At 37.6% G+C, this 21,310-nt stretch overlaps 1 protein-coding gene across 1 annotated transcript; it reads left to right on the top strand.

Moving 5' to 3' along the window:
* The first annotated feature begins 857 nt into the window (after positions 1–857).
* On the top strand, positions 858–20,717 carry LOC126819280 (pneumococcal serine-rich repeat protein). Its single transcript, XM_050547252.2, has 6 exons — positions 858–1,221; positions 11,955–12,276; positions 12,972–13,001; positions 14,149–14,255; positions 14,551–14,624; positions 15,180–20,717. Exons 1-6 carry the CDS (start codon positions 1,186–1,188, stop codon positions 19,882–19,884), a joined length of 5,274 nt encoding a protein of 1,757 aa, XP_050403209.1. The 5' UTR covers positions 858–1,185; the 3' UTR covers positions 19,885–20,717.
* The last annotated feature ends 593 nt before the right edge of the window (positions 20,718–21,310 follow it).

Raw genomic sequence — 21,310 nt, 5'->3', positions numbered from 1 at the left:
TACTTTTATACCTGGAACAGTATTAAAGTCTATGAGCTATAAAACTGATGCCAAAAAATCTCACCCAGCGATATGGGGGAAATTTGATTTGAGCAACCCAAAGCTAGACGGTAACGTCGGGACAATAGTCTATCTACCTATAATTTGTGGAATTTTCTTCTTTATTTGATATTATCCCACATGCTGGGTATAAAGCGAAAAAGTATATAAAATACCGGATCAAACCGGTTATTGTGACAAACCGCATCACCAAGAAAAATCAAAATTAAAATTAGACAAGGTTTCGCGCTAGATAAAATTTCTAAATTTACATACATCGTAGATCAATCAATATTAAGATATGTCATTTCCAATATCAAAATAAGAATCGAGAAATTTATTGTCTCAAACATATTCAGATTTTTTTTTAAATATTTTTATAAAAAATAGACATTTCTAAATTCATCTTAATTTTTGATAGATCACCAGTAGCTTTATACAGTTAATAAACTGGAAAGAATTCACGCTATGAATTATCCTTACGGTAGTCTATTTCACTTATGTGAGTCACGTGATAGCGTACCGTATCTTATCTCGATAACACACCTTTTGTTTTAATATCTTTCAGGTTCCTCAATGCTGCATATTTTATAAACGGATTAAGGCGGCCCATTATGAAATCCGCGTTCACAACAATTGTCCAATCGACATTTCTCGGCAACTCAACCTAAGGCGGAGTTACAGGTGCGAACCAAGATTTTAACCAATATGAGAACAGAGCCGGTTACATAATAACAAATTAGTTATAATCCCTTTAGAGAAAGTCTATACGATAACAGAGTAATTTACGTTCATTCATCAACAGCTAATTAACGCGGTATTGTGCGAAATCTACATTTTAAAAGACGAGCCCTGTTAGATTTCTAACCATAAACGGAATAACCAGCATACAGGTCACCGAACAACCGATTCAACTTTGAACTGAGAACTACAATCATTGACCATCACGTACACCGTTTGTTTTGTGCATAAACCAGATCACACCCCCTTGAAAACAAGGCGCGCCTGAAGCATATTTTGATAGACGCGCACCCAGGCGGACACAATATTCTCATTGACAATAAAGTAGCCAAGAGAGACGAAGGTGTTCAAGTATTTCGGACGGATTTTACGTATTTCTGGAAAATATAAAAACAAAAGTTAAACATGTCAAGTAGTTGGAGAACCCGTTTTCACGATAAGGTAAGTTTTATTATTTCAGTTTTTTTAAACTAATTATTACAAAAAACACTTCATATTATAAATTTTATTAGGTGTTAATGATAATTTTGTACAAGTTTTGTTCTGAACAGAAGAGATAATACGACATCTTTGAAAAATATATTTATATCCTTTGAAATTTATATTCATTTATAAGTCTGTCTTTAGCTCAGTATTCTCTGGTCAGTGGTTATCAACGATTTTGGGTCATCAATATAGCTCTTTGAACAACCCGATATGCTTAATAACTGACTGATTCTATAAGTAGCTTTGAATATTGATCTTTGTGAGAACTTGGAGATCAAAATACCAGTTTGTCACAACGTATTTTTATTCCTGGAATTGATAATTTGGCCACCGACCGCGTGTAGGCTGGGCTAATTGGGACTAATAAATGTAGGAATTGACTAATACATACAGGAATTTGTTCTGATATGCGAAGATTTTGCATATCGCAACATTTCTGTAAGTGTTCAGTGTTCAGAATAAACAAAATAAGATATATAACAATGAAATACATAGAACACCACAGGGTCAAGATAACAACAAAATAATATGATCTACTGTTCTAGTATATTTACAATAGATGTACAGTATTGAAATTGAGCCACAAAAGCAGTACATGGACTAAATATCCAAAATTTTTTTGAATATCGTTGGGGTTTTATTAGAGTCTTAAAATCATAAAGTTATGAGCTATGGAACATGGAAAAAAATGATTTCAGAGAATTGGTTCCTAAAAGCTGGAAGATGGTATGATCGTAGAGTTCTACCGAGAGAATGCATATCTATTAGTTCTTATAAATTCTGGATGCAAAGTAATTGATGCATTTATAAGCCAGCAGGCGAATTTGAAATTAAATTTCGATGGCGAATATGCGATCATGCTTCTTGGTCTCCATTACATGGCGAACGGCGGAATTTTTAATCATAAATCTTCCTTTCTTTAAAATTTGACAGCTGAATTAAATTATGTGGTTTAGTATATGATTACAATGTGTAACATTCTTAATATATTTCTCGTGACATGGGTGTGGAATAGATATCAATGGACTGTAAGTAAGTGATTGAAATGTAATACCTTTCAAGACAAGTTTCGATCGCATAGTACTAAGATTATGAACACATGAATGACCACGATAAATAAATGAAAGAAACTCCTCATATAAGTTTCGGCATTAAATAGACTAAATTCATTACATTCATTTTTATAGCCAGTTATATAAATGAGATTATAATGTAGTTCCTTAAGAGGGTTTATGCGTAATCAGGCATACTGATATTCCACACCCTGCGATAAAGATATGTAAAACAAGATAGATAACTTTTTTCTTCAATTGTTTTTAAAAAGCCAAATGCATAAACACGTTGCACTGCAATGAAAGTAAGTAGATGACATTCACGAGAGGTCCCTGACAATAATGACAAAATAGACCCCTATCTATGACACAACGGCGTTAATGAAGTTTAATTGTGAAGATTCATTTTCCGGAGAATGACTGAAAGGACCGATAGGAGATCTGGGACTCGATGTTACAGATAATCCCGAATTACCCATTCTCATTTGTACCTATTAAACAGTACCAGGTGTTCTAGAAGGGGTAAGCACCACCGATAAAAAAAAGGGAGCGAAAGTACCCGACATTGTAGACAATAGGTATATAACGGGATTCCAAAAACATTGACGGCTAAAACATTTGATTCTAAATTGGAATTGATTTTGTCGTGTAAAATATTGAAGAAAGGCACTATCAATCAACGTATTGTGTGCATAAACTACTGACTGTAACTTATGCGTACTACTGTATCGCCTCTGGTAAATTATAAAATCAAATACAATACATCATACGTCGATAACATGTCATACAAGATAGATCACACCCAGATTTATTCTAAGTTCAATTATCTGTTTTACACATCAAAAAGGTTGACACAAAATTACGAACGATGGGACAGGGTAAATAGTTACGCGAATCTTTCTTGAAGTCTTACCATTAAATCAAACTCCTGTGAAAAGTCTGAAAATAGATTCATGGAGGGGATGGAAGAGAGGTTTGAAATCCCGTTTTAGATTATCAACCATTAAATGGCTTACCATTTCCAGCTCAATCCCCTTTTAATTAATCGTGTTTTTATGGACTATCAGAAACCTTGGTCACATTTTAAACATTTGAGACTTAGCATGGTCTCTTTTACAAAGGGTAACCCCGTTGACTTTATATGCATTAGACTACCAGTGGGTATATTATGAAGTCACTCGTGTATTAAGAGACTGTAATTCGTGTGCGATCTGGTAGAGAACCCTGCCTTGATTTGTAAAATGAACTACAATAAGACATCGAGCTATGTTTACTCTCAAGCTCACCATAAGAGTCTATTGTTTAGAACATGGGGGGATATTGTAAAGACGAGGTTTGTTGATGTTAGATTGTATAACCGTCGACACCAATACATGAACATTACAGGTGTTTAACAATATAACCCTTGTCATACCCAGACAACCTTCAGAGAAGAGGTCAGAAACCAATCCATTGTCCACCACATACAAATAACGGTTCACGCGTTATATACCTTTCCCATCGACCACTTGACAGTCCCCAATTTGATTAAAAAGCGGTCAGGCGAAATTTGATCAAAAGCATATTTTTCAGGGGTATTAATGGATTTACCGCTTCACGGTCCCTGACCGTGATCTGTACTCGAGAAGGAGAGGCTGATCTTTATTATAGAATGGAATTTATATCTACGATGACAATTGGAAACCCTATAAATTTATGAACATTTTTATCGTGACATGACTATTAAATAAATCTTTTCACTTATTCCGAGTCAATTTCATAAAATCTACCAGAATAAAATACTTGAATAAAATTAAAGGTACGGTTCAGTAGTCATAATGAAAATCTGTTACTCATCTGAAATGAATCACGGATGTCCTGGAATTTGAATAAGATACGCTCCCAACAATATCACGACATCATTTATTATAACACTAGAATACGATTATACATTGACGTCAAAGATTAAAAAAAAATAATCCATTTATAGATATGAAATGGGGTTTAACGCCCTGCTTATCTGCACGACGGGAATCCCTTTATAGTTTGGGTAATGGAACTGAAACAATATAATTTTACCAGATTTAAATGGCTTACTATATTTTTTATTATAAGTTTAGACTTTCTGTGTGTGTGTGGGGGTGAATTCCTTTGTAACTACAATATTGTGAAACGGTTAAATTCCGTTCAGTATTTACAATGATGTGTTGAATTAAAATATTCACAATATTAGATTTCCTCTACAGATGATGTAGAAATGCGCGGCATTTTAATTCAATTGACTAGAAGTCGGGAGTTTATATACTAGAGATATTTTGGTTTGATTTTCTTAATTAAATAATATATAATCAATTGGGGTACGTTTTAGCAAAATGCAAATGCCGATCAATGGCTTTAATGAGTCATCAATTGAAACTGTGGGTAAATATGTCGCCTATAATAAAAACACCTAATGTATTCGATGACATAAAATCTGCCCCCGTTTGAATTCCATGTGTTCATCATGCAACGGTTTCGACTTGTAGTCGATAATCTCTCAAAGTTATTTTTTAATGTTAAGATGGATGAAAATATAATATGCCCATTTTAGCACTGTTGAAAACGTTGTTTAAGTATAGTAAAATAGAAGTAACATCACAACTCCAAAAATAGCATAGAATGTTATTACACCTTTTTACTGTCACATTTAAATACAAATAATAAATGTTACATGTCAAATGTTGTTAGAAGACATATATTAAGTAGGTAGGTATTTAGGTGTAGTATTATGATTTGTGTATTTCCTCAACAGATACGGCCAGTAACCCATAACCCGTAATAAAAAACAGAAAAATCTGAAAAGACAAAGGCAAGGTTTTATTATTTTTAATTTCTAACAGAGTAAATAATTATGACTTAATATTTCTATGAACTGTTCTTATCGAGGGTGTTTTTATAAGCGAACTGAAATAGAGAATAAAATACTGTGCCAGCCTATTCAAATTCAAAGTCCATAAATGTGAATAGGGAAATTGGTACACGCCACCAAGGGAACGAAACCACTAATTACTGATTCTTATTTTGTCTAGTTTGTCTTACATCCGTTATCCTTTATGTACCTGTATCAGTTCGTAGAATAGTCCACATTATGATTTAAGAGGGTCATTATATGACTAGATATTTGCTTAATAATTTGACTGACAATAAAATATTTATGTAAACAGGGGAATAGATCAAATACGAGGAAGTTTATTTTAATAGAAGCTAAAGAACAGTATCACGCCTGCTCTTATTCCATTGATACAGACACGCTCTGCATGCACCGTTAACATACCTCGCAGGTTTCTTCAGAAGTTATATCTTCATTAATAAACCTTAGCCTATCCACATGTACAATTATTTACTTTTCAAACTACTTACATGTACTATTTATATAACCTACTCTGTTCAATTATATCTGTGCATGAACTTAATGATCAATATTCTACATTCTTGAAGGGGGAGTGGGAGGGGGGGAAATGGAGTACAAGGTCTGTCAATGAGTCAAGTAGTGTGGTTTCGAATCCCCGCTTGTACGTGACAAGGAGTAGGGTCGCCTGTCCAACCTCGTGTCCAACCTTCCGGGTCCATTGGTTTCCTCCCATTGCTAAAGACCCGTACGCGCAAGCGAATTAGTGAAATAAATTTGAACTATATGTTAATCCCAAAATGACCTTGTTTGTGTCGAGTAGACTTTAAACACACACACACACTCTCTCTCTCTCCGGGTCCATTGGTTTCCTCCCATTGCTAAAGAACCATACGCGCAAGCGAATTAGTGAAATAAATTTGAACTATGTGTTAATCGCGAAATGACCTTGTTTGTGTCGAGTAGACTTTAAATACACACTCTCTCTCTCTCTCTCTCTCTCTTCTTGAATGTTTTTAGCGGACTAAACACACTCTTTAAAACCATATTTTAAAAAGTCAATATTTGTCAGGTATAGATTATATTAATGAAACAATCCCACTTTTTTTAAATTACGATTCATATTGCATGTATATTGTAAAATGAGCAAACCAACAGAATGATTGATATGTCTAATCTCTCATCTGTATACGAAGCACGTATATCATCTTTGGAACCGATCAAATTTTCGCCTCACCCATGTGAAAGTACAAGCAGATTTGGGTTATCAAATTTATATCGGTGGTTTCTATACCTGTAATAAGTCTCATCTACCATTCAGGGTTAATAACGAATGTTCGTATGAACAAGAATGTGATATTTCATAATTCGCATGCAATAACTATATTTTACCACTTTAGGATGGGTTGCTCGGGTGATACCCACCTGTCTACTGATAATATAAAATTACTTTACACTTTGTCACCCCACATACTCTTTGTTTACCATAATAATACTTCCTAAACATGCCATAATTAGGTGTACAACCATTGTCAAGTTAGTATCCAGGTCCAGGTATTTAGATAATTTAAACATATGGCTTCATTAACACCTATAGAACTCTAAATTAAAGTAGGTCGTCTTCAAGGGGGTCTGCTAACATCTTGCCTCTTCAGCTTAGCTGTTAACATAATGAGGCTTGACCAATTTGTTGACAAATTATAGCTACATGTTCGTGTTTAAGCCTGTGCGTCAACATTAAGTTGCGTTACACCTTTAATTCCAGATTAAAACTTCGGAGCCATTCACCAATAACAAAGCTCAAATAAGCCGATAGATATCACCCGAGGGCGAAGAGTATAATCTGCTTACAAATTTATTTGTCGCGTTAATTGGACGCAAATTGTGTGATCTTGACGGGGCTCTGGTCTTGACGTTAACGAGGCTATTGTCTGACCAATAAAACAATGCTTTCAATCAACACCTTGATACCTGATCACTAACACCCTTACCATCTTTAAGTCTTTCCTCATAAAACACTGACACCTTTCCTGTCTTTGCTCTTAAACACAGACACCTTTCTATCACACGCACCGCATTTTAAATGCTGCAAAAGTCATGTGTTGTCCATTTAAGATATATACTTTGACCTTCCCGCGTGTAATATTTCAGTGACTTTAGAACCTTTATGTTAGATTTACCCATGTTCATCTGATATGCAAAGATACATCAACGACAATGTGGTTTGTTTACTTTTATATCACGGATTTTGAATAATTTAATTCTTAAATACCGGTACATAAAATATGCGATTCTTCATGCCCTGCAATAAATTTATTTATTTGCAATAATCATCAAGGACGCTGGACCAGAAACGTATCCATCACTTATACTATTTTATTGACATCCGTGATGATGTAGATGTCAGTTCATGTTGATGTAAAATAGTCACCTTTATTAGTTTCTGAAATAAAACGATTCCAGTAACAACTTTTTGCTGGGTTTCTGGAAGCCATTAAGCCCGTTCAGATAGAAATTTAAGTTAAGTAAACAAAATGTAAGTAAGGGTAATATTTGTAGGCAACATCTTTTTTTATATGTAGGTAATCCCGTAATTCCATGTCAACATGGCGCGTATAACGTATAGCAGACGCCACTGTTCATAGCGAGGCTCGTAACATCGCACTTCTTTATACCAAGCGACTAAAAACCCCAGTTTAAACACTAAAAACTGTTTCACATTTTCTTGTTATAACAAGGACTAGTTAAAACAAATAAAAGATGTACCACTACTTGTCACGATAAGTAATCGCCGACATTTTATCTATGAAGCAAATTGCCATTGACTTATAAACTAACAACTTCCCACTTTATTCCTAGCCGAACACATTATTTTAATATTTAAAGGTCGAGTGTCATCTTTCTGTAGAAATAGGGAACCGAACTACTCTATACTAAATGTTAATGCTGAAGTACTGTACAGCCAAATAAGTTATATAGGCTTCATACCTAAAGGATAAGTGGTATCTGATGCTTAGAACGATTAAGTGCATTGACTAGTCACTAAGATGAAATGTATAGTTTGAATTCAAAATGCCCCCCCCCCCCGCGATTGTCGGAAACGGTTAGGTAAAAACAAATTATTACGTAAAGACGATCCGATATCGAAAGTTATTCAATATGTATTTTCAAAATGTACGAATTTGTCACCAAAACTGAAGTATCGTAATTAATGCAATGTCTACCAAAGAAAAAAGACATGCTACCCACCCTTTAAAATGATCGTTCAACACCAACACCTACTAGTTATATCTGTCAAGCCAAATCACACGTACCATGTTAAAATATGTCATAGATGCTACTTAGATACAAGACGTCAAAAAAAGATGAATAGAAATCATATGTCTATGTATATGTCTAAAAACGTCACACTGTCATATTGTTTTAATGGGAAATGATTTATCCATGTAAGAGTCGATTATAGACAGGATAAAATATCAATTCATTGTTATAATATCTTTAACGGAAGATATGCATAGAAGGATAGTATATTCCAAATAGAAGAATGTCTAATAAGGTAGGCAGTGTTTGGATTTATAGAAACATTAAAGAAATTTTAATAATTTATTCAAAATTATGATGTTTAATAATAAGATGAGATTTTATAATCCCTGGCGATTGTATGGAATGCGACATTAGTACTGATTATCTTGAAAAGTCAATATTGTAACCTTGTTACTGTGATTTTTAAACAGGTAATTTTTGAAGAAAAGTCGTATACATTCCCAAAAATTTTTTTTTGGTTTAAAATGCAAATAGATTTCCGGCTTCAAAACAAATTAAAATATCATAATTTAATTAATATGACATTTTATTGTTTCGAAAAACTCTTGGGATCGCGCATTTGAAATATAACAGATTAGACGTTAATGTCGGAACCCAGAGCTGTTCTACTTTCCTATTCCTTGTAATTTTTCGTATGTAATTAATTTTTTTTTTGCTCACCATTTAAAATATTTCTCATCCCAATCCAATGTCTATACACGTCCATTGTGAAATGATAAGGTCCAACCCGTTTTCAGTTAAAATATCATTTTAAATTAATATGGAATTTATATTTTTTTTACCGACAAGTAGGAGGTCGCTTACTTGAAATTCAAATGCGGAACCACTTTAGGTGTAAAATATAACAGGTTTCTAGAAAGAGCAGGAGAAAGAAAACCGTGTGTGGACTACACTGTGTTGCTGTTTTTTTTTTATTTGCAAAGTTTCTGCCCGTGCCCGAAGAATATCACCATTTGTTATTTCTTGAACATTATGTTGATTTAGAACTAAGATCAACACTGAATCATGAGAGTACTCCGATTGCCGTAGAATTACATTTAATGTCATTTTAATTCTTCATTCCATTCCATTTTCTATTATTGACATGTTTTCATTTCCTTTGTTAAAATCCCAAATAAATTAAGGTTGGCATGGTAATGACCGGTTAAGATGGCCGATAATGGGCACGCCGAAGACTGTAGGTTAAATATTTGAACGGAAAATTGAAAACTAATCCCCACATTAATCTCATATCTAAACGATAACCCCATTCTTCCCCCGGGCGGGGTAATCCGATCAAGGTGACTGAACATTTGTACCTTGTCTGACCACTGTCCTTAGTGTCAATCAGCTTGATGGGCGGTTTTAATAAGTAGTTATAGCAGGAATATGATAAACACAGTACTACGGTGTTTCAGTTTGGAATGTTCGGTCATTGTATCGCCGATGATGAATCGTCTATTCATGGCTTGTAACGGCACATTACGTCTATTCTGATTTCCCTGTAGGCTATTTTCTGGGCAAAAAGCATCCCATTGTTCCCTTTTTATAGGGTAATATTGACTTATTACCATGTATATATATATATAGTGTGTTCTCATTGGCCGCATCTGCGCCTTATGAATAATATATCGATGGCAATGTCTTTTTAAATTTCGAAATCTTTTGATACAATGAAATAATCAAGGTACACTGTACATGTACATATTTTTTTGAAACCGTAGCTTACCGTTTACACGATTATACTAAGCCGAACTCCCTTTTCGGAATATTCTGACCACCCGAAGACCGTCCCGGTGTTGCTCGCTATCTTACTGCTTTTTAGTCGTAAAATAAGGGATCTAAATCTCAACATTTTTAACAAGTAAAATAAGTGTGGGGGTGTGTGGGAGGTTTAATATACAGTAGGCATATAACAATTATGTCAAAAGGTTGATACTGACAATAGATATATCATGATCATTAACGGAGACGTAACGAGACCACTGAACGGCAAAGTATACAGTAGGCATGTCAAACGGTACAACATTAATGGAGACATAAGAAAGCAACTGAACAAATCGGTCCCCGACTCTTATAAAATATGTATCCCAATAAGGAACCAAACAGACAAGAACTGGAGCCAAACCTGCTATCACGTCAAACTGAAAAGTAGCTGAAAGGAAATAAATACCTTTATAGACAATTGTAATCATATACTTAACCTAAAATAGAATCTTTATTTATGAATTATAACTCAAATAATTTATTTTCAATTCTTTTTTTAAGGACAGTATGCATAATATCTATTTTATCTTTAAACACCGGTATGCAATTCTAGTGACATAATGAAACCACATAGCATATCCATACTTGTTATTGTTTTCATATTTCGATTATTTTTTCCACTGATAGATATCTTTAATTCACCACGCCTGCAAGTTGACGTAATTAAGATATATAATAGCTAGAAGCACAATTTGTCGTTTAATATAACACACGTACAAACTGTCACAATTACAATGGCCAATTATTTATAAAATCCCTACTGTTCATATTTACATACAACAATTGCTTTTTAGAATGATTAATGAATGTAACCGTACTTTATTTGTGACTATCAGCGCTTAATAAGTATTATTTTAGTAAGAATGTATATATCGTTCGATTTAATGACATCTCAGATATTTCAAATACTTTTATTAAAACAAAATTTTATTCACAGGATACCGAAACAAGCCAACGGCTTATATAAATCGGCTTCCCAATACTTTAATATCGGAATGCTAATTAAATCAAATTATGAACATTGACCCTTTTGAGAGAGGCTTAGGGTAGGCTAATCGAACGTCAAGGGATTTTTTATGCCCGGTTCCAACCTATTGGGGGTAGTGGGGGGGGGGGTGAATGGTTATTACGCACGCGTTGTATGATAAGGTCTATCATTGAGTCAACTGGTGTGGTTTCCATTCCCCGGTTGTATGTGACAAGGAGTAGGGTCGCCTGTCCAACCTCGCGGGTTTTCCCTCCAACCACTAAAGACCCCTACACGCAAACGAATTATTGTAATAAAATTGAACCATATGTTAGTCCGTCCCGAAATGACCTTATGGTTTGTGCCGAGTGGACGTTAGATAAGCAGTTATTGTAAAATCTTAACTTTAGTTTTATTTACTGAACACGGTATATTGTATTTGTGCAACTTAACGGTAATTACGACGTTCTTACCGAGACATTTGTCTATTTAAGTAGGATTTGCCTGGAAGTAAAAGAAAAACCAATCCATTTCTACGATTGATTTTCGTGGTTTTTGAGGGAAGCGTTAAACGAAGGCTTGTGCAATGTTTCGAGAATTAGATATTGCCTATTGATTAGTTATAGACCTCCCACAAAACTCTATAAATGTCTCTGGCATAATAATGTATAAGAAAAGAGGACAAGAAAAATCAGTGAATGCTTTTATTAGTTATATCTGTTGTTTATTTCAGTGGCCACATCTTACCACACTGTATTCATCGGGCTCGTCATCACGTCTCAACGATGAAAGCCAGTTTCCCGATCCTATGGTGGCCCACGATAATGTCATTCATACGGATAAAATGTACGGTGCCTACAAATTCTTTTATCAACCAGAAGACGGTGGTCGACCCTACCCCATCTCACCGTATGGTAAAGACAGCGAGAGCGAGACGAGGAGCTCCGAAGAGGAGAAATATAAGAAGAGAGCGACCTGCCGAGTATTTCTCTTTGTCTTTCTGATATTAACACTTATTGGCGTGGCAATAGCTGCTATTGTATTGGCTGTTATATGTAAGTATATAAACAATATCGCATCTCTGTTTATAAATCTGATAGACATTACACCTTTGGTTACTTATTCTGCTGTAAATCAAATTGGTGACTAGATATGTTCCATATGGTAATACTAATCAGACACAAGAATCGACAGGGGCGTCTTTCTTTTGGTAAAACAAGGGAACGGACCCTACTGATTAGTACCACCCCTTTAATGTTTACTAGTCAATGTGCGTTAAATTCGTAGGGTAGGCAAACTGTATTCCCGTGACAGCAGCATTTGCGAAAGATATTCGTACAAATGTATACATGAAATTGTTCCATGATAATTTTGACACACTCTACAAAACTGGATTGGTAAATAAAATGAATGACGCGGTGGTATCCGAGAACCAGGATATTTTCTTAAAATGACCTCATTTCTGTTGTGTGCTCGTTGAAAAACGTGTGTGCACGCACTCAGGTGCACAGATCAGGGAAACAAGAGGGTAAGGGTTATATTAACCACGAAATCCCCATATTGTTAATACACGCGTACTTATCCCCCCAGAAGTTGCGACACTAGCATATTGCAATTATATCACCTGGATATTCATGCTGAAATATATTTACATCTAATGACTGGCCAAAGGAAATACTGTAATTCAAATTCATTTTTAATATATCAGTTGTGTGGATAATGTTTAAGTGGTGTTCATTTTATATTTCAGTAACAAAGAACAAATCTTCAGGTGAAACAGGTAAGCATATGATTATTTACAAACAATAAAGTTTAAGGTATTATATCCCCGCACTCTGTCCCCGCACCAATCAGCTCACCCATATGTATCTGTTGTTTGTAGCGTGTGTTGCTGTTTGCTTATAGTGTTCATACATATTCAAAATGTAATTAGCAGAGGGTGGGGCAGATCCGTAAAAGTTTTAGTAGCGCACGTTAGAATCGATTTGATATATCGGAGCCATGACATACCATGCATTCCCACTTTTTGAATGATTATGATTAAGTCCTGAAAATGAACATAGTTGGCAAATATAAAGAGTAAAGAACACCAAGCATCAAATGGGACTGGTATACCTTACAAAGGGTATATGTCAAGTCATATTCTATTCTGTTCGCTAAAGAGGGAGGATTAGCACTTAAGAACTGAAGTAACGAGATTTTGATACCGGGCTGAAAAGTTTACTTTAAGCCTAACTTTAAGTTATTGGTGACAATTAATGTCAGTGGGTTCGTAGTAATGCGTAGCTTATTGATATTGAGTATGTTATTTGTTTAGAACTAAGTTGGGTCCCCTTTAACATTGCGGATTAATCCTGGCCTGGTGGAAATGGATTGGATGTTGGATTCAGAAATAAAATAAAGAAATCCCTCAAAATATTAACCAGCGTCGTTTTCTCAAGTAATTTGGTCCAGGGCAAGCAGTTCTAATGATAAAGAACGGTTACTACTGTTATCAAGGGTGGACTGGACCTCGGGTCCAGAACTCCCAGGGCCACATCGGCACCTATGGGATAAACATAACATAACATTTTATTTCATCAAAATAACTAAAACTCATCTTCTTATACACTGAGAAGTGACATCAAATATAATAGCCGCACACATCCCTATATCTTTTTAGGAAATCTCATCGAGTTCGAACGTTATTAACTATATCCGATTTCTTTCGTTATTTGCATATTTGAGGGAAGATCAGTTACGTAACGCTTGGGTAGTCCCCAGTCGAGAGGGGCGACGGACAGGCAGAAAACTCGAGAGCGCGACTCGGTGATGAATCAGCCACCCCAAACCCCGAGACTGCCACTCGCTCGTCCCATCGGCTGACCGCGGGTATCAAACCAGACGTAATGTCCCCTATCACATTATATCTTTTTATTCAATTTCAGCAAATTTCAGAAGCAGTTTAAGAATTATAGATAGGAACTTGACGAGTGAATTGCTTGATAAAACAAGTCCAGAATTTACAGCTTTTGAGAAAGAGTTTTGTACTCAGGTAAGCATTTTGTATTCACTCATATTCCATGTAAGTTTTGGGGAATTACCAGAAGTTACTGCTTCTCTGGCCTGCTTCTATCTCAAAGCTCAATGTTGTATTTCAAGTCTATTTACAACATATACTTGTGCTTAGATTGGTGATCTCTAAGATGCATTCCTATTTGAACTTTATCCCAACGTTATACTTTTTGTAGACATTTACTTTGATAACGATCTTGGTACAATAACAGTCCTTACGTATTATCTTAGATAATATATACATTGATTATAATTATGCATTTGAATAATTTCAGATCAAGGACCAGTATGCTAACTCAGGATCACCACTGGCTGGGCAGCAGCTTGAGTGTTTCATTATCAGCCTCAAGTAGGTGCTCTCTTTCTTATATTTTTAAAACAAGTTAAGCGAATATAGCATAGTGCATGTGGCTCATTATAGAAAATAATGAAAATGACCCTTCCGCTAAAATGTCTTTACAAAACTTGCGCCGGCTTCTTGACTTCACTCCGTCTTCATTAGCCGAGTTCGGAGCAGAGCAGTATGACGTTAAACCCCATTTTTATTTCATTCCATCTTTTGACTACAGGCAGTAGGTTATCCAACAGTCTGTGTGATTGGAATGCCGAAAGTGTTACCCAAGCAGACAACATTAATACTTTGCCACCGCACTGGCTTCAATATCCTTGTGTGATCGTCAGTAAGACGTCCTTGATCTAAATACTTAAATCAAGATGATGAGACAATGAGTAAAATTTAGATTACACTACTTTTCATTTTCTGTGAACCTTCAGATGCTTCACCCAAATTGGGGACAGACCAATTTTAAAATTTGAAGGTATTTCACTCTAGAGGAATTACTAAATCAATTCTTATAGCGATATCTATAATAACAGAATTATTTTTTGCACTTTTGTATTTTAGGAATGGAAGTATCATAGTGGTTTATGAAATTAGAGTTCCAGCCAATGCCGTTACTGATAAAAATGAACTCACGGTTAAGATGGAGATCCATTTATCTAACAGTGTTGTGGAAGGAAAACTTGGATCATTGACAATAGATACAACCCTGGAATGTACCGTAAAGGATGAGTCCGCTGACGTGGATACCCAATTTTGTGTTGCAAAGACAACAACCCCACCTACTACCCAAGAAACAACCCCATCATCACCGGTCGTGGAAGCACCATCATCTACAACCCCGACATCAACAGCTCAAGAAAGCATGTCTTCACCAATGGCACCTACGTCATCAGTGGTACAAGGGACCGCATCTGCATCAATCACTCCTTCAATATCTGAGGTGTCAATGGCATCGTCATCCACTATAGCCTCTTCTTCTGTAGTACAACCGGTGTCGTCATTAGGAGTACAAGGATCGGTATCATCATCAATGATACCGTCGTCATCTCCTATGCAAATACCATCGTCATCAATGGTAACTTCTTCTGGAACCCTGTCGTCTTTAATGGCATCCGTGTCGTCAGGAGTACAGGCAACCGCATCACTACCAATCACATCGTCCTCCTCCCGAATGCAAATGGCCTCGTCATCAATGGCAGCTTCTCCTAGTGTAGCACAAGCAACCATGTCGTCTTCAGTAGCATCAATCACGCCGTCATCCTCTCAGATACAAATGGCCTCGTCATCAATAACAGCTTCTTCTAGTGTATCACCAGAAAGCACGGCGTCTTCTATGACACCCTTGGGATCAGGATCACAAGCCACCACATCAGCATCGATGACACCGTCATCATCCCCAATGCAAATGGTTTCGCCATCAATGACAGATTCTTCTAGTGTAGCACAACAGACCATGACTCCAATGGCATCAGAATCAATGACACCGTCATCGTCTCCAATACAAATGGTTTCCTCATCAATGGCAGATTCGTCTAGTTTAGCACAACAGACCATGTCGTCTTCAATGGCATCTATGTCGTCAGGATTACAACTAACCGGATCAGCATCAATCACACCGTCCTTCTCTCCAAGCCAAATGGCCTCGTCATCAACGGCAGATTCTTCTAGTGTAGCACAACAGACCATGTCGTCTCCAATGGCTTCCGCATCAATGGCGCCGTCATCCTCTCCAATGCAAATGGCCTCGTCACCACTGGCAGATTCCTCTGGTGTAGCACAACAGACCATGTCGTCTTCAATGGCACCCATGTCGTCAGGATTACAGCCAACCGGATCAGCATCAATGACACCGACCTCCTCTCCAAGTCAAATGGCCTCGTCGTCAACGGCAGCTTCTTCTAGTGCAGCACAAGCAACCATGTCGTCTTCAATGGCACCAATCGCACCGTCATCCTCTCAGATGCAAATGGCCTTGTCATCGATAACAGCTTCTTCTAGTGTATCATTAGAAAGCACGACGTCTTCAATGACATCCTTGTCGACAGGATTACAAGCTACCACACCAGGATTAATTTCACCGTCATCGTCTCCAATACAAATGGTTTCGTCATCAATGGAAGATCCGTCTAGTGTAGCACAACAGACCATGTCGTCTCCAATGGCTTCCGCATCAATGACACCTTCACCCTCTTCAATGCAAATGGTTTCGTCATTAATGGCAGATTCTTCTAGTGTAGCACAACAGACCATGTCGTCGTCAATGACATCAGCATCAATGACATCGTCATCGTCTCCAATGCAAACGGTTTCCTCATCAATGGCAGATTCGTCTAGTTTAGCCCAACAGACCATGTCGTCTTCAATGGTATCAACCGGATCAGCGTCAATCACACCGTCCTTTTCTCCAAGCCAAATGGCATCGTCATCAACGGCAACTTCTTTTAGTGTAGCACAAGCAACCATGTCGTCTTCAACAGCATTAATCACGCCCTCATCCTCTCAGATGCAAATGGTTTCTTCATCAGTAGCAGATTCTTCTAGTCAAGCACAACAGACCATGTCGTCTTCAATGGCTTCCGCATCAATGACGCCGTCATCCTCTTCAATGCAAATGGCCTCGTCACCACTGGCAGATTCTTCTAGTGTAGCACAACAGACCATGTCGTCGTCAATGACATCAGCATCAATGACATCGTCATCGTCTCCAATACAAATGGTTTCCTCATCAATGGCAGATTCGTCTAGTTTAGCACAACAGACCATGTCGTCTTCAATGGCATCTATGTCGTCAGGATTACAACTAACCGGATCAGCATCAATCACACCGTCCTTCTCTCCAAGCCAAATGGCCTCGTCATCAACGGCAGATTCTTCTAGTGTAGCACAACAGACCATGTCGTCTCCAGTGGCTTCCGCATCAATGGCGCCGTCATCCTCTCCAATGCAAATGGCCTCGTCACCACTGGCAGATTCCACTGGTGTAGCACAACAGACCATGTCGTCTTCAATGGCACCCATGTCGTCAGGATTACAGCCAACCGGATCAGCATCAATGACACCGACCTCCTCTCCAAGTCAAATGGCCTCGTCGTCAACGGCAGCTTCTTCTAGTGTAGCACAAGCAACCATGTCGTCTTCAATGGCACCAATCGCACCGTCATCCTCTCAGATGCAAATGGCCTCGTCATCGATAACAGCTTCTTCTAGTGTATCATTAGAAAGCACGACGTCTTCAATGACATCCTTGTCGACAGGATTACAAGCTACCACACCAGGATTAATTTCACCGTCATCGTCTCCAATACAAATGGTTTCGTCATCAATGGAAGATCCGTCTAGTGTAGCACAACAGACCATGTCGTCTCCAATGGCTTCCGCATCAATGACACCTTCACCCTCTTCAATGCATATGGTTTCGTCATTAATGGCAGATTCTTCTAGTGTAGCACAACAGACCATGTCGTCGTCAATGACATCAGCATCAATGACATCGTCATCGTCTCCAATGCAAACGGTTTCCTCATCAATGGCAGATTCGTCTAGTTTAGCCCAACAGACCATGTCGTCTTCAATGATGCCCATGTCGTCAGGATTACAAGCAACCGGATCAGCATCAATCACACCGTCTTCCTCTCTAATGGCTTCAGGGTCAATGACGCCGTCATCCTCTCCAATGCAAATGGCAGATTCTTCTAGTGTAGCACAACAGACCATGTCGTCGTCAATGACATCAGCATCAATGACATCGTCATCGTCTCCAATGCAAACGGTTTCCTCATCAATGGCAGATTCGTCTAGTTTAGCCCAACAGACCATGTCGTCTTCAATGGTATCAACCGGATCAGCGTCAATCACACCGTCCTTTTCTCCAAGCCAAATGGCATCGTCATCAACGGCAACTTCTTTTAGTGTAGCACAAGCAACCATGTCGTCTTCAACAGCATTAATCACGCCCTCATCCTCTCAGATGCAAATGGTTTCTTCATCAGTAGCAGATTCTTCTAGTCAAGCACAACAGACCATGTCGTCTCCAATGGCTTCCGCATCAATGACGCCGTCATCCTCTTCAATGCAAATGGCCTCGTCACCACTGGCAGATTCTTCTAGTGTAGCACAACAGACCATGTCGTCGTCAATGGCATTCATGTCGTCAGAATTACAAGCAACTATCACACCGTCATCACCTCAAATGCAAATGGTTTCGTCATCAATGGCAGATTTTTCTAGTGTAGCACAAGTTACCACGTCGTCTTCAATGGCAGCAGCATCCATGCCATCGTCATCCTCCCCACTGCAAATGGTTTCCTCATCAATGTCAGATTCGTTCAGTGTAGCACAACAGACCACGTCGTCTTCAATGACGCCCATGTCGTCAGGATTACAAGCAACCGGATCAGCATCAATCACACCGTCTTCCTCTCTAATGGCTTCAGGGTCAATGACGCCGTCATCCTCTCCAATGCAAATGGCAAATTCTTCTAGTGTAGCACAACAGACCATGTCGTCGTCATTGACATCAGCATCAATGACATCGTCATCCTCTCCAATGCAAACGGTTTCCTCATCAATGGCAGATTCGTTCAGTGTAGCACAACAGACCATGTCGTCTTCAATGACGCCCATGTCGTCAGGATTACAAGCAACCGGATCAGCATCAATCACACCGTCTTCCTCTCTAATGGCTTCAGGGTCAATGACGCCGTCATCCTCTCCAATGCAAATGGCAGATTCTTCTAGTGTAGCACAACAGACCATGTCGTCGTCATTGACATCAGCATCAATGACATCGTCATCCTCTCCAATGCAAACGGTTTCCTCATCAATGGCAGATTCGTTCAGTGTAGCACAACAGACCATGTCGTCTTCAATGACGCCCATGTCGTCAGGATTACAAGCAACCGGGTCAGCATCAATCACACCGTCTTCCTCTCTAATGGCTTCAGGGTCAATGACGCCGTCATCCTCTCCAATGCAAATGGTTTCGTCATCAATGGCAGATTCTTCTAGTGTAGCACACCATACCATGTCGTCTTCAGTGGCAGATATGTCGGCAGGATCACAAGCTACCACATCACCACCAGTAACACCGTCATCATCTCTAATGCAAACATTTTCGTCATCAATGCCCGCTTCCTCTGGTGTTGTACAAGGAAGCATGTCTTCATCAGAAGCACAAGCAGATACATCTGCATCAATCACACCTTCCTTCTCTCAGACGCAAACGGCCTCGTCAGTAATGGCATCTTCAATGTCTACGACACCATAGAAACAATTTCTTCTTCTGTGACTTCAGCGGAATCTATGTCCTCAACTGTATAACTATGAACATTTTGGGTATTATAGTGTATGTTTGGTCTAGAAAGTAATCGAACAGAAAGTGCAATCATCTTTGTGTGTGTGATATCTCTTCCTTTCTTTGTAAGTAAATTGGACCTATTTCAGTGCGGAAGTTTTAGCGGTAAAGTTCTTTGTATGTTTGAGTGTACGAATCTTTCTATTTTTCCTTGTACAACCCCAAGGGTTTTACGGGTTGGGTAAAATATGGTACCATCGATTTAAAGGGCAATTAAACTCAAAATCCGTAAATACAAAAAATGACCATTGTTTAATATGTGTACGCCGACAGGGGAACAAACCTAAGCGTCTGGCGTTTCGAAAAAGAGAAAAGAGGCTCTGCCTCGTGCTTGACACTCTCCACTACTATGATAACACATAGAAACATGTGTTTCGTTGCCGAATTATTGTTTTATCGTTTGTCAAAATAACTATTATGTCACGAATGTCTCTTCCTCAAGGTAGAGAAGAGAACATTATAATTTTGAATGACAAAAATTGCATATTATTTTTTATCAGTGTAGATATGTACAGCGTGTATAATTTTTAATGTATATTAATTATTTCTTATGTTATTATTGCTGTTTGCTGGTTCAAACATTTTACAATTTAAGTGTAAATATAAAGACAAAGATATTATTATACGTATTACAAAATGTTAAATACTTTTTATACACATTTTTAAATATTAAACGAATTATGTATATATGTATAAATAGAAAAAAAATATTTTAAATTTACCAATAAACAAAATTAAACATTTTTATAAAAAATACTAATAAAATACAAAATATAACCATTTTTGTTCTGTGTCATTTTAATAGATACACCTTAATAGGGAACTGGGTGATCATAGTGGACTATATAAATCTGAGATTTGTGGGTTTAGATTGGAATACTGAAGAATTTGTTTCTAATGTGACAAGATTTTACGCCCAATGCACATACCAACAAAGGAACGATTAGAAACAAAGACAAATTGCGCAATCTTACCGAAAACGATGCAAATTCAAGACCCAAAAAGGTCCCCAAATCAGAAACCGGGACCACAAATTACACGAAAACTTCTTTAGAGGTACCGTAGCCTACTCACACAGACTCATTCTCAATCAATCTCTGTCACAATGTAAAACTTATGGGGAGGTAAGGGAGTGGAGTGCTCATGTTCCCATACTTTTAATAGTTCCAAGATTTACCACGTGAGTTGGGTAAATGCAAGTGTATCAACGGACAAACAGAGCATGTTAGTGAGCTTATATGTTGACCATACGGTTGCATGTTGGGACCCCCATTTGTCCAATCTTTCTATCCCTCAATAAAATACCGATTCTCCATATTTCAGTACATCGATCCGTTTA

This window comes from Patella vulgata, chromosome 1 (genome assembly GCF_932274485.2).
Source record: "Patella vulgata chromosome 1, xgPatVulg1.2, whole genome shotgun sequence".
Taxonomy (NCBI): Eukaryota; Metazoa; Mollusca; class Gastropoda; family Patellidae; genus Patella; species Patella vulgata.
This window is presented reverse-complemented; position numbering and strand designations above follow the sequence as displayed.

What these genes read in the sequence shown, in the direction of transcription:
- LOC126819280 (XM_050547252.2), top strand. Translation starts at nt 1,186, where the DNA reads ATGTCAAGTAGTTGGAGAACCCGTTTTCACGATAAG. An exon ending in GAACCCGTTTTCACGATAAG is followed by an intron (nt 1,222 to 11,954) that starts GTAAGTTTTATT and finishes TGTTTATTTCAG; the next exon opens with TGGCCACATCTTACCACACT. An exon ending in TATTGTATTGGCTGTTATAT is followed by an intron (nt 12,277 to 12,971) that starts GTAAGTATATAA and finishes TTTATATTTCAG; the next exon opens with TAACAAAGAACAAATCTTCA.